Source organism: Sciurus carolinensis, chromosome 1, assembly GCF_902686445.1.
Source record: "Sciurus carolinensis chromosome 1, mSciCar1.2, whole genome shotgun sequence".
NCBI lineage: Eukaryota > Metazoa > Chordata > Mammalia > Rodentia > Sciuridae > Sciurus > Sciurus carolinensis.
Genome location: NC_062213.1, coordinates 20,761,472 through 20,776,331, shown reverse-complemented (window position 1 = coordinate 20,776,331; position 14,860 = coordinate 20,761,472). Strand labels below are relative to the sequence as shown.

At 41.0% G+C, this 14,860-nt stretch overlaps 1 protein-coding gene across 1 annotated transcript in view; it reads left to right on the top strand.

The window, feature by feature from the left end:
* The window catches only part of Deptor (DEP domain containing MTOR interacting protein), a 140,045-nt gene extending 127,482 nt beyond the window's left edge, over window positions 1-12,563 (top strand). Inside the window, exon 9 of the mRNA XM_047563359.1 lies at window positions 5,398-12,563. Coding sequence (XP_047419315.1) covers window positions 5,398-5,526 — 129 coding nt within the window. The 3' untranslated portion in view covers window positions 5,527-12,563. The remainder of the gene's footprint in view (window positions 1-5,397) is intronic.
* Window positions 12,564-14,860: the final 2,297 nt, after the last annotated feature.

Here is a 14,860-nt window from a genome sequence, read left to right as displayed (position 1 = left end):
CTCTCTCTCTCTCTCTCTCTCTCTCTCTCTGTATGTTACTGGGAGGATTGAACCCAGGGCCTCATGCATACTAGGCAATTATTCTACCACTGAGCTATATTCCCAAAGGGTAGATTTTCAGTCAATGACGGACTTTACTGAAAAGTGGCCCACAATTTTGAAAGAATCCTACCTGTGATACTGTACTTCTCAAACTAAATTGTGAACTTCATGAAAGCAAAGACTCTGGTGGTTAAATCTTTTTTGTTTTTAAGTTCTTCACACCCAAGTTGGTTTAAGAGGTCTTCACTTGACTCTTACGCTCCCAGAGGTGCACCCTGGTGTCGGCCTAGGTAAGGAAGATTATAGGGCATGAGCTATTCACGGGGCATTTGCTCTAATGCCCTCTTACCCCTATTACTGTGCAAGGGAGTGAAAATGTCTTAATGCCCAGCCTTATTTTTTGAGAAAACAAACAAGTCACACCCCTAGGTATTTGAGAAATGTGCCCGTATGTGCACATGCATACAAACCCCAAACAAGAAATGATCCTCTCTTTTTTTATTTGCCTAAAATTAAATTCAGTTCAAGTCGCCACTCACCACAATTTACGAAGTCCACATCAGCTGTGGGGGCTCCTCGCCCAGGCTTTTCCCTTGTGGGATCACAGGCACCCCCACTCCCACTCCAGTCCTCATTCCAGTACCTCACCACTGTCCCAGGTGCCACTGAACCTGCCCAGCTGGCTTCACCGACTTCCCCTTTCCCACTGCCGAACACCAGGCACAGGGCACAGCTCCCAAGTCGAAGGCTTTTGCCATCCCAGGTTTTACAGCTTCTGAGGTTCTCACGGTCAGGAAGTGCACAGGCCCATCTTTGAAGTCCACCTGCAGCCTCTCTCCTCAGTCTGCCAAGACCTACTTACGGCTGCCCTCAGGCCTTTCTTCCTTCAGTTTTGTTTGTTTCATTTTGTTTTTCAACTAAAAATTTTGTTAAGATATCTTTTGTTATGGTTTGGATGTGAGGTGTCCCCCAAAAGCTCACATGTGAGACAATGCAGGAAGGTTCAGAGGAGAAATGATTAGATTGAAAGAGTCTTAACCCAATCAGTGGATTAATCCCTGGTGGGATTAATTGAAGTGGTAGGGTGTGGCTGGAGGAGGTGGGAATTGGGGTGTGGCTATGGGGTATATATTTTGTATCTGGAGCGAGTCTCTCTCTGCTTCTGATGATATGAGCTCTTCCCTCTGCCACCCACTCCTGCCATGATGTTCAGCCTCACCTCGGGCCCTGAGGAATGGAGCCGGCCTTCTAGAAGGACCTATGAAACCGTGAACCCTCAAATAAATCCTTCCTCCTTTACAGTTGTACTGGTTGGGTCATTTAGTCACAGCAGTGAAAAAGCTGACTAAAACATTTTCACGTGCCATACAATTTACCCATGAAAAGTGAACACTTCAACAGGCTGTAGTATCACAGAGTTATGCAGCCGTCACCTCAATCTGTTTTTAGAAGAAACCCCTTACCCATTCGTGATCACTGCCATGCCCTACCCCTGCTCCCAGCCCTCCGCAACCGTTGGAACTCAGCCATCCTCAACAGTTCCTACGGGTGGCTCTCACGCCATGAGGTACAGGCTGTTGTGATTGGCGTCTTTCACTTCCCAAGTCTTCAAGGCTCATCTGTCTTGCAGCACGAGGTGTGTTCCACTTCATGGCTGAATCATATTCCACTGTGGATACACCACATTTCACTTCTCCTCATCATCTGAGGCTTCAGTTCTTGAAGCTTCAAGCCTCTGTCTCTTCAGCTTCTTCCCCCTGCTGGTTCCAGATCGGGGACTTCAAACTCAAATGGCCATCAGCTACGTGTGAGGAAGTCAGGAAGTAGAAGGGACATGGCCAATGACAGGGTGGCATGCACCCCGTTGAGAAGGGGCCACCTCTACTCAGCCCCTGCCCAGTAGCCATCCAGGCCTGGTGTGATCAGCTCTTCACCTTGTCCCAGAGAGGAGGTCCCCTGGATTTTTATATGAAGAATTCCTAATTTTTTATTGTTGGTCAATTAAAACAAATTATAGACAAAACCTAGTTGTGGTGAAGACTCATTCTGAATGTGACCCTGCAGGATGCAGAGACACATTTCATCTCGGGGAACCTGTGAAGGGTGAGCTGGAGCTTGGACTTCCTGGAAACTCTTGCCTTCTTATTTGGCAAAACAAAGAGGAACGAAGAATCAAGGTCTAAAGACCAATTCTCTGGTTTGAGAGGGGGTGAAATTCCTCTCATTCTTTGGCTGGAGAGTCTGCCCTGCAGAAAAAATCAAAGCCCAGGGTAATGCCTATGTAAAATTAGAGCTAAATTGTCCTGCGCGTTATTGTGGCCCACTTGGGGATGGATTATGACCTGCTGCATGACCTCCATTTTGACTCTGACCTTGACCATGGTTGAGAACTGCTGATTTTGTACACGATATGCCCTGAATCCCCCAGGAAAGATGATGGAAAAGGAACAGGAGAAACAGTGATTGTGGGGTGGCCTTGTGCAGGTTGGGGTGTGGTTTATGAAACGGCAGGTGTTTACTGAGTCAATAAACAGTCTGCTTATGCCCTTCCACTTTCTGTTCTGTTTTGTATGTGACATTGAAGGGAGTCAGTGTTTTTAAGGAAAAGAAATGACTAGAACCCAGCACTATTGTATTGCTTGGTGTTAAGGAAGAGGTTTTAAATGCAGTCTCTAATCTGAACCTGTGAGGATAGGCATGTTTACCTAACTTGTAAAAATGAGACATATCCATATCATGTTATTGTTTGGATGTGAAGTGTCCCCCAAAAGCTCATGTGTGAGACAATGCAAGAAGGTTTGGAGGAGAAATGATTTGGTTATAGCATTAACCTCATCAGTGAATTGGTCCCTGAAGGGATTAACTGAGAGGTGACTGAAGGCCGGTGGGGTGTGGCTGGAGGAAGTGGTTCATTGGGGGGGTGGCTATGGGGTAGATATTTTGTATATGGTGAGTAGAGTTCCTCTCTCTCTGCTTTCTGATCATGACGTGAGCTAGTTCCCTCTGCCACCCTCTTCTGCCATGATGTCTTGCCTCACCTTGAACCCTGAGAAATGGAGGCTGGTGTCTATAGATTGAGACCTCTAAAACTGTGAGGCCGTAAATAAACTTTTCCTTCCCTGGTCATATCTTTTAGTCATAGCAGCAAAAAACCTGACTAACACATATCATGAGATATAGAAGAGAAGCGTCTTGATTAAGGCCAAGGATTTGGATTCCAAATCCCACATCTTTTCCACAGATGCAAAGCTGACCTTCTAATACGTTCCAATTTTGGTGTATCTAAGTAGTAGGTAGAGATTGTTTGGGACTTAATATAATGTTTAAATTTAAATTGATATTACCCACTGTATTGTTTAGATGTGAGGTGTCTCCCCCACCCTCAAAGCTCATGGGTAAGACAACACAAGAAAGTTTAGAGGTGAAATGATTGGGTTATGAGTCTTAATCTAATTGGTGGATCAATCCCCCATTAGGGATTAACTAAGTTGTAGCTGGGGCTGATAGGGTGTGGCTGGAGGAGGTGCCTTTGGGTATATATTTTGTCATGAGGAATGGGGCTCTCTACTTCCTGGTGAATGTCCTAAGCCTCTTTCCTCCACCTCACTTCTCCCATGTCATGCCTCACCTTGTGCCCTGAGGAATGGAGTCAGTCATTTATGAACAGAGATCTCTGAAACCATGAGCCCCAAATAAACTTCCCTCCTCTAATTGTTCTTCTCAGGTCTTTGGTCACAGCAGTGAAAAAGCCGAGTAAAACACCCACTCAGAAAACACCTAAAGGGAAATGGTGGTTTCAAAATGTTTTTGTATTTTCCACATTCCTCGGCTGAATCTTCAACACTCAATTAATTAGTAACCAGTTAGGAGCAGAAGCACACATTAGTTACTCAGGTGTTCTACTAAGGGGTGATGATGACAACAACATCACTAAATGAGTCCACCTCAACCAATCATTCCTTCCCTACTCCCCTGTTTCTATCCCTTCTCCTGCTTGCTGTCTTTTCCTTCTTCCTATTTTCTTATTTGCCCAGTAAGAGGAGAGAGAATTTATATGGAATAAGAAGGCCTTCAGACGCAATCCTAATTGTGCCGTTTTATTTATGCATTTAGTCATTGAGTTCATTTCAACACTGAGTATGATAATAAGTACTGCTGCTATAACAAATGGGCACAGACTTTCCAAATTCATTGATATATATAAGTGGGCATGCATGAATCAATGCTGCTTTTCATTATGTTTTGGTTTCCTCTCCTGCCACAGGTTACCACGCACCATGAAAGTTAGCCTTTGTTAGCCTCATCCACTTTCATGAGGATAGGAAATAGGGAGATGTGTAGAATTTATCATTACAACTGGTACACTTCAGCCAGGTATGATGGCACATGCCTATAATCCCAGTGACTCAAGATGCTGAGGCAGGAGGATTGCAGGCTTGAGGCCAGCCTTGGCTATTTAGGGACACCTTATCTCTAAAAAATAAAAAGTAGGGGGAGTGGATTGGGAAAGTGGTTTAGTGGTAAAGTGCCCCTGGGTTTAATATCAAATACTGGAAAAAATGACTTGGACCCTTGACAGAGGGAAGGAAGAACAATTAATAATCACGTAGACACAATATTTGTAAAAGAGAACTCTTCAGGGAAACATGGGACCATAGGATCTCCTTGTCTACTGAGTCCATATGAATAATTATAGCCATAAACAAACACCATGTGTGACTATAAGAAGGCATTGTGTTCCCATAGGTTTGGAGCACTGTAGAAGAAGCTTTACATATTTTACCTCCTTTAATTCTCACAATAATCTTATAAGATAGGTAACATCCCTACTTTAGAATTGAAGAAAATAAAGGTCAGAATTTCAATACCTGGCTTAAACTCATAAGGTTCTGAGTTAGGATGTAAGCCCAAATTTGTGAAACCTAAAGAAATGTTTTCTCACCAGGCACATTATTGGTGCGCACCTATAATTTCAGCAGCTTAGGAGGATGAGGCAGGAAGACTGCAAATCGTTTGCCTGGGCAACTTAGTGAGACCCTGTCTCAGTTGAAAAGGGGGCAGGTCTAGTGTTGTAGCTCAGTAGTAGAGCAGCCCTGGGTTCAATCCTCAGTACTGATTGATCGATTGAGAAATTAATAAATAGATAAATAGATAAACAAATAAATACATGCTTTTTCCATCATGATGCCAGAAAAATGTGTGACTTATTGGAGATTGTGGAATTGGAGTGGTCAGTGGGTTTGGATGGGTATTTTAAGAATGACTTACCTGTTAGGGCTGCACACTATCTTTATTACAGTCCTGTGGAAAACCTGCAGCTGTGACCGATGTTCTTTCTCTCCTTCCTGCCTTTAGGTCTGTCAGTTCGTCGTCTCCGTCAATGGGCTCAACGTGCTGCACGTAGACTACCGGACCGTGAGCAATCTGATTCTGACAGGCCCACGGACAATTGTCATGGAAGTCATGGAGGAGTTAGAGTGCTGAGCAGCTGTGCCTCCAGGCCTTCAGTGGCCCATGGGCGACCAGAGTGACACAATAACGCCATGGCAACACTTCATGCAGATGGATGGCTTTGGATATAGGAAACTTTTCTTTGTGCATACACATCTTGAGTTTCATACACTGTTTGAATGTGGAAGAACCGGGTAACACATCTTTAAAAAAAAAAAAAAAAAAAAAAAGTCAGTGTAGAAAACATTTGGGAACTAGAGTTTTCCTACAGGATGGAATTGCCTTACTAGATTTCTAGGTGTAGTTCTCACTCATTGTTTTTTATCTTGGTTTGCAGAAAGTTGTTGAAATGTTTTTCTGCCTGAAACAGCAACATGCTAAAATTCCCCTTTTAGGAGTCATTAGTTGTTCCAGACTTTAATTGGACTTTGAAGCTGGGCACAGTAGTGTGTACCTGAAGTCCCAGGTGCAAAGGAAGCTGAGGCAGGAGGATCGCTTGAGCCCAAGGATTCCAGGCCAGCCTGAGCAACATAGCATGATCCCATCTCAAAAACCAAGAACAACAAACAAACAAAAAATTTCACCCGAATTAGCAGGGAACTGTTCAATAGCAGGTCTAGATTTCACTGAGCTTCAAATTAATGTGACGGCCATAGGAATATGACCTGTTAACCAGCATTTCCCAAAAGGCTCTAAAGCATTTAACTGCTTAAAAGCCATTATAAAATGACAATTTCTTGATTCCTGCCTTCAGTATCAACTTTTAATTTAATGTGAATTATGAAATTAGATTAAAAAAAGAAAAAAACGTTTGTCGTGCTGTGGGTAAGTAGATAGGGAGATAATAATTATAAATGTTGGCCCCTATCATCTCTTACTGAGCCTAAATCATTTGGTTCTATAAATCAGCTGCAAACATTTTCTAGAATTTATCCTAAATATAGTGACTGTGAATAGAAGGAATTTGTGCATAGACAGGTAAATCTCAAAATCAAGAGTTTACTTTGCAAGTGTCCACTTTTAAGGTAAATATTCTAGAACCTGCTTCTGTGTGATAAAACTTGAAACTCAGAATTACTTTCTAGCCTGAATTGTTACTAGCTTTCTAGTGTAACATATCCCAAGGACATGACATGCTGCTCATTGAGGGAAATTATTTTCACTGAAATCGCCGTCTGGGTAGGGACTTTTCATCTTAGTTGTACATAAGCACGGTTCCTTTTTGGTTGAGGAAAGGGTGCATCTTGGGTCTTTGTGTGTAGAGGAAATTCCTCAAAGTGCCAAATGAGGGAGTCTGGGAATGCCAAATTCTTTTATCATTTCCCATAATGAATTCTAAACAACAAGATTGCTTTCTTAATATGCACTAACAAAATAAGAGTGTTGTACCTCAGTCATTTCTTGGTGATAGGTTATCACCATGTATGGGTACCAGTGGATGGGAGAAACTTGTTGAAGATTTTATACATATATATATATATATTTTCCTGGTAATCCAACTTTTCTAGCTGTAGTCAGAGGATAGGATTTTGAAGTCATATTGGATGTCTGGCATTAATATTGTCGATCTTCGTTTGAGAAAGATAATTGCCTCCACACATGTGTGTGTTTATACTGTCTGCCGGGCGCTGTGCTGCGGCGTTTGCTGTATATGATTTCTGTCGGTCCTCATCACAGGCTTTTGAGGTAGATATCATCACCTACGTTTTTCAGATGTGGAAACTAAGTCTGAGCAAGATGAAGATGTTCTCTAAATTCAAACAGCTGCAGAAACTACTGCATAATACAGCCTGAGTTCAAACACAAGGCTGTTTTACACTAAAGCCCGTGTTACCCCTCCCCTCTAAACTCTCCCCATTTAGGGACCTCATATTGGGAGCGCTCATGTGCCAGGTGCCATGCTAGGACTTTACAGCATTTGTCCTTAATGACCTGTGTGAGGTCAAGACCAGCATTATCCCCATTGTACACATGAGGAAACTGACTTGTAAAGAGGTTAGTCATGTGCCTAAGCCACACAACTAGTAAGTATGAGAATTTACTACCTTTTTTTCCCATTTTTTTAATTAGAGCTTTATATGTATAGTAGTTGGATACCACCTGGTTTTATTTATTTTTTTTTATTTTCATTTTTCTTTTTTTGGTGGTGCTGGGGGTTGAACCCAGGGCCTTGTGCTTGACAGGCAAGAACTCTACCAACTGAGCTATCTCCCCAGCCCCACCACCTGGTTTTAAAAACATTTTTTGTAGCATCTTTTAAAGAAGAGTCTTAGATGCTTTATTTCTCCAGGTCTTCATTAACTGACAAGAGAAGATAGAAGCCCTTTTTAAAAAAGTGCCATCTTCTTGTCCACTGCTTCTACATTTTACCTAAATCCCAAGGCCCACCATCTTGAACCCTGGGTCCTACCACTTCCTGTGAGCCACTCTGAGCACCCGAGAAGCACCTGTACTCCACACTGCCTCCTCCCGCCAGGGAGGCTGAGGAGGGAGGCACCACAGAGAACAGATTTCCTTCTTTGGTTCTCATCACCCTCAGTTTAGAGGTCAAATGCCAGAGGGTCTCTTCAGGCCCTGAGAGCCTTCTGTTAGCCCTCCTCCGCCTACCCCAGGATCCTCGTTCACCAAGTACGGTGAATGCCCCGGTTTCCCAGGTTCTCTTCTCACTCTCTTCACGGTTTGCACATGCAGTTTCTCTTCCCTAAAATGTTCGTCTTTTTCCTTCTTTACACAGAAATTTCTTTCTTCTTATCAACCTACCCCTTTACATCTTATCTCCTCTGAGAAGCCTTTTCCAGTTCCCCTATTCTGGCATTCATGCTTCTTCTCTGAATTCCTACATACCTTTAGTAAGTCCCACCCCAACCCCATCATAGTACCCTTGACATTCCTTTGGAATTGCTCTACCACAGACCTGTCTCCCTACCTAGACTCCAAGCATCTGCAGAATAAGGATGTGTCTCGGTACCCGGGGGCTATCTCTCTACCTAAAACAGTTCCTGACAGAGTAGAGTTCCAGCTCTCTATTGCTGCCCAACAACCTACCCCCAAATTGTGGCATTTATTTGCTTCCAACCCCTATGGCTTGTCAGTGTGGGCAGAATTAAGCTGAGGTGTCCCATCCCTGCTCCACATTTGTGGTCCTCCCACACATTTGTGGTTAGTGAGCAGTTGGTTGAGGCTGCTTGATCTTGGGTCATGCTGCAGTTTGAATCTTGAAAACCATTGAAGTTCCATGTGTTAAAGGTTTGATCCCCAGCCTGATGCTATTTGGGACATGGTAGAACCTTTGAAAGGTGGAACCTACTAGAAGGTCCTTAAGTCATTGGAGGTATGCCCTTGAAGGGAACTGTGAGACCCCAGCCCTTCCTGTTTTTCTTCCTAGCCATGAGTTGAGCACTTTTGCTTCACTGTGTAGTCCTACCATGATATCCTGCCTCAACGCAGACCCCAAAGCAGTGGGGTCATGTGATGACCTGGAACCTCCCAAACTAAGCTACAATAACCTTTTCTCTTTATATGTTGATTATCTCAGGTATTTTGTTATACTGATGGAAAGCTGACTAACACAGATGGTCTCATGCATGTCTTATAGTTGGCTGGCACTGTGGGCCAAATTGCCTCCATTCCACTGCATCTGGCCATTCTCCAGAGCTAGCCCAGGCTGAGATTGAATAGGGTGAGGACAGATACTACAAGACCTTTCTTCTACTTGCTTAGAAGTTACATAGTTTCACTTCCATACCATTTTGTGAGCCAAAAGGAGTCACAAAGTTAGTACAGAATCAAGGGTTGGGGAATTAGATGCCACCTTTGGATGGGTTAATTTCAAAGAATTTGCAGCCATTTTTAATCCACCAAGGGTGGGACCCCCTTCCCATTTGTTTAATAAATCCCAAGAGATAACCTAGCTATTGAAAACTTTTGTCTATCTGGACGGAAATTAGCCAACGACTGGATAGTAGTGCAATATTGAATAAAAGCTGTTTCTAATGAAAACCTCAAAGTCAGAAAATTCTAAAATAATAGTGTTCTGTGGGGCCACGAGGAGCACAGCTCAGTCTCTTCATTTGATCACCAAGGAAACTGGTCACATCGCGAAGCTTGCTGGGTGAGAGCTTAAGCCAAATGCCACTCCTCCTTCCAGCCCGAGGGCTTTTGCAGTCCTGCTCTGTAGGAGAGGGTAGTACTGCCAAAATGGGCCTTTGGCTTGGGGGTATTCAGCAAAGGAAAGAGGTCAAGTGTCTGTGAAGGCAAGGAAATACAATTTTAATTAATCTGTCTTGAATTATTAAATCATATCAGTAAAAAAATAAGTATTCTACCTGATATTTTCATAGTTTTCCTGCTTTAAAATTTAAAAAAACCATTTCTAAATGTAGCACCAAAAATTATCTTAAATGAACAGAGAGGTGTTTCTAGGAGCTTTAGTTTCCCATGTGTGTCTGAACTGTGTCTTCCCCACAAAGGGCATGGGTATTGTGTGAGGTTTTACTCACACCTAAGGGCTTCTGATATGTCTTTCTTTGCTCCCTGGAAACACTTTTGATTTTTCAGGTGTTTGTGTGTGCGATGAGTTTATGTTTTGGTGATGGAAAGGAATGTAATTTTTGTTCCTTCATTAGCACAACGTGTGTAAATTTGAAAGCCATGTTTTGTTATAGAGAGAAATGCAGCTAGCTACCTTTTGGGTTGAGTATGAGATTTTATTTGTAATCTATGTTAAATAAGTGTATAAATTAATAAGACAATAAGTTGAGAAATGGGTGCTAATTTAGGGATGATCATCATCTGTGTGTGGATTAGTGTGACCGACTTTACACCATCTTATAAAAGCTGGCTCTACCACAGGGACAGAAATTCATATTTAAAATGTCACTTCTGGAAGTTCACCTTGGAGTCTTACAGTACCAAATACTGTTTCCTTTCAAATGTATCGTGAAAATAATCTGCTGTCTTAAAGAAAGACCTGTTTTAAATTGTTGAGATCAGCGATTCTCTCCTGCTCAGTATTAATCCTATTTCATTTTATTATAAATGATCAGAATAACTCTAGAACATTTTGATTTAGCTCATTGAAATCTGTCACTGTCATGGACCCTGGTTTTAATCATTTAAAGGCAGATTTTCAGGTGTGATGTGTCTTTCTTATTCCAATACCAAAACACAAATGTGCTCTCTACCAAAATGAAGTTCATCATCAAATATAGCATATGATATTGTTAAATGAATTAAAAAATGTACTTAATATATATCTTTATTTTAAAATTGGGTTGAGATTTATTTGCTCTTTATTAAAATTATAGTATAATACTTGGAATTATTGTATAAAAACAGGCATATGGCATGAAATAAATGGTACATTTTTAAAACAATGACTTTAGGGTTTCAGCCTTTCCTGTCATTTAAAACAAATCAGCCAATTTTTGTACAAAGAAAGGGTTGCTTTATAAGCTGATCTACTACTTACTTATCAGAGAAAACACATGGGACTCATATCGAATTCTCTAACATAGCCAAAAGTACCATTTGTAAACCTACTTCATGATGGATGTTTTCTGAAGGTCTTTTGCCTGGAAAAAAAAATGCACTAAAAAGTTTTTTTTCTGTACTATATTTGATTCAGAATAATTTTCTCCTATGTAGGTCAATATTGATGGGTATTGTAGAACATTCTGTGTAGAAAAATACCGTGTACTTGTCATTTTAAAAACCAATTATAATGAATTAGGAAATAAATAATTCTGTGTTCGGGGGGATGTAAAGTTTGGGGGTTAGTGGTTATTCAGACCACACTCAGAGTTAACCAAAAGGACATTAAATTTTCCATTGCTTATTCACTTATTCAGTCATTCAGGAAACCTTACTGAGGACTTGGGTCTGAGACCCTGCATGTAGGCACTAGGAATACAAAGTGGGTGGACAGGCAGCTCATTCTTCAAGAATTACCTTTGGGCCCATCTCTTAAAATTATTCTCTCTGTAAATGGGGGTAATAAGAAAGCATGGTGTTAAAATAATTGTTTCTTTTTTGGGGGGGGAGACTGGGAATTGAACCAGGGGCACTTAACCACTGAGTCACATCCCTAACCCTTTTTATGTTTTATTTAGAGACAGGGTCTCATTGAGTTGCTTAGGCCTCACTGAGGTTGCCGAGGCTGGCCTTGAACTCACAATCCTGCCTCAGCCTCCCAAGTCACCAAGATTACAGGTGTGCACCATGGTGCCCGGCTAAAATATCTGGTTTAATGCGAGCCCACCATCCAACTCAAGAACCAGAATACTGACAATACTTTAATAATTTAATTGTAGTTTTCTTCCCACTTCTGTCCCTGACTTTCCCTTAATCAAGGAAAAAACACAACGATGAACATGGAGTTTACCATCTTTCTTGCTTTTTCTGTTCTTAATAATTGTTTGACTTTTTAAAAAAATAAATTTACTCAAAGAGCACCAAGTTTTATGTCATTTGCAATTTGCATTTTATTCTCCAGGTTTTTGTGTATAGTATTTCATTCCTTTTTCACAACTCAGTAAACTCCATGCCACAAATTCTTTAGTTTCCCGTTGATGGGCACGTGGGCAATTCCCATTGCTGTCGCCATAAGCGGGGTTGCTTTCAACATTTTCATGACACCTCCCAACAATAGAAGGCGCTTCTCTTAGGTGTCCACTTATAAAGGAATTGTTGAGTTGTAGGAAACATGAAAGTCCAACTTTACAAAGTCACACGAACTGGCTTCCAAATTGACCCAAGATATGAAAGTGGTATATATCAATATCTTCTCCAGTGTTTGATGTTCTTTTGTCAAATGAATGTCTGTGTGGTTAATGATACTGAGGTTCTAAGGTGCTGCCAAGCTCATAAAGCACAGAATTACCTAAGTTTGCCCCAACTTATTAGATGTATGCCTTCACTATATGCAGGATGTCTTGAAACTATATCCTACAACTCCATGTGTCAACTGAGTCAGGGATCACTGAGAGTTTGTATAATATATTCAGGAAACTCCAACAAATAATTTGTGACTCTACATTCAATTGAGTGCCTTAAAAGGGCCTATTCTATCACTTTCTTTTTTTTTTTTTTTACATTTTTATTTGTTCTTTTTAAATATATGTGACAGTAGAGTATATCTTGACATGTTATACATACATGGAGTATAACTTATTCTAATTAGGATCCCATTCTTGTGGTTGTACATGATGTAGAGTTTTATTGATGGTATATTCATATATGAACATAGGAAAGTTGTGTCCAGTTCATTCTACTGTCTTTTCTAATCCTATCCTTTCTCCCTTCCCTTCCTTCCCCTTTGTCTAATCCAGTGAATTTCTATTCCCCTGCCCCCATTTGTATTAGCATCTGCAGATCAGAAAACACTCGGTCTTTGGTTTTGGGGAATTGGTTTATTTCATGTAGCACGATAATCTCCAGATCCATCCATTTACTGGCAAATGCTATAATTTCATTCTTTATGGCTGAGTAATACTCCATGGTGTATATATATCACATTTTCTTTATCCATTCATCTGTTGAAGGGCACCTAGATTGGTTCTATAGCTTGGTTGTTGTGAATTGAGTTTTTGTAAACATTGATGTGGCTGCATCACTGTAGCATGCTGATTTTAAGTCCTTTGGGTATATGCTGAGGAGTGGGATAACTATGTCAAATGATGGTTCCTTTCCAAGTTTTCTGAGGAATATTCATATTGCTTTCCAGAGTGGTTGTACCAATTTTCAGTCCCATCAGCTATGTATGAATGGACTTTTTCCCCACATTCTCTCCAATATTTATTGTTACTTGTATTCTTGATAATTGCCATTCTGCCTAAAGTGAGGTGAAATCTCAGTGTAGTTTTAATCTGCATTTCTCTAATTGCTAGAGATGTTGAACATTTTTTCATGTCTTTGTTGACCAGTGCATGTTTAGTTCCTTTGCCCATTAATTGATTAGATGATTATTATTATTATTATTATTATTATTATTATTACTTTGATATTAAGTTTTTTGAGTTTTTAATATATTCTAGAGTTTAATGCTCTGAGGTGCAGGTGGCAAAGATTTTCTCTCATTTTGTTGGCTCTCTATGTTCTTGATTGTTTCCTTTGCTGTGAAGAAGCTTTTTAGTTTGATACTATCCCATTTATTGATTCTCTATTTTACTTTTTACACTTTAGGAGTCTTGTTGAGGAAGTCAGTTCCTAAGCTGACATGATGAGAAGTTGGGCCCGCATTTTCTTCTTGTAAGCGCAGGATCTCTGGTCTACTGCCTATGTCCTGATCCACGTTGAGTTTTTTTGTTTTTTTTTTCTTTTTGCAGGATGAGAGATAGGGGCTCAATTTCACTCTGCTACATATGGATTTCCAGTTTTCCCAGCACTATTTGCTGAAGAGGCTATCTTTTCTTCAATGTGCATTCCATTCTGTCACTTTCACCATTTCTGTCTGTAACTGGGGTAAAAGGAGATTCACAGGTAGTAGAAAACATAGCTCTGAATTTTGGGTTGTAAATTGGAAGAAAGCAAAATAAATCTGCTTTGGATCCTTATCTTACTCAGCTACCTAGCTTTTGAAATTAAAACATGTGGAAATGACTCACCCAACATGATCTTTAAAGCTTAAAATTTCATATAGAATAGTTTCACAAATATCTATTTCATACCTTGTCAGATTTCCAGCAGCTTTGCAGCCTAGTAGAAAAGCAATAAAAATAATCGACATGTTTGTACTGTTGTAGGGTATTGTATCCAACAGCAAAGCTCTCCGGGCGTTATTGGAGAGTTCGTCTCGATGACTGAAGTGGTGCTTTTCCTGAACACAACTGAATTGAGACGTCGTTCTTCTGGGACTGCTTGCTCTGTCTAGAAGGTTTAGAGATTCATGCTAGAATTACATGAGTAGCACATATCCCTGTGCTTCTGTTTGCATTAGCTTTCTGTGGTCAGAGTGGAAGCCAGGCTGGTTGTTGTGTATGTCGGACGAATGTACTGAGCAAAATAAAGGAGGGTCTGTAAAGAACTTGGCACAAGTGTCTCCTTTCCTTAGATTCCAGGACTTGGCAACTCTTTTTTTCCTTTTCAGGTCGTTCTACCTATGTGACCCTCTCTTGCACTCCTGGGACTCCACATCTTGCTCTAAATGCTCTTTGTTCCCTCTGGGTTAAATATTAAACTCATTTCTGGAAGTCTGAGATGGCTGGGTCCATAGAGGTCAATTCATAATAGGAGCTTTCTGAAGGTGGACAGTGACACCTCTCCAGGTCCTGTTCGACTGGATGGGACATCAGGTGACTAGCACTCAGGCAGCTTAGGAAGAGAAAAAGGAAGGATGTTGGCTCTGTGGCCTCAACTTGAACACTGTTTT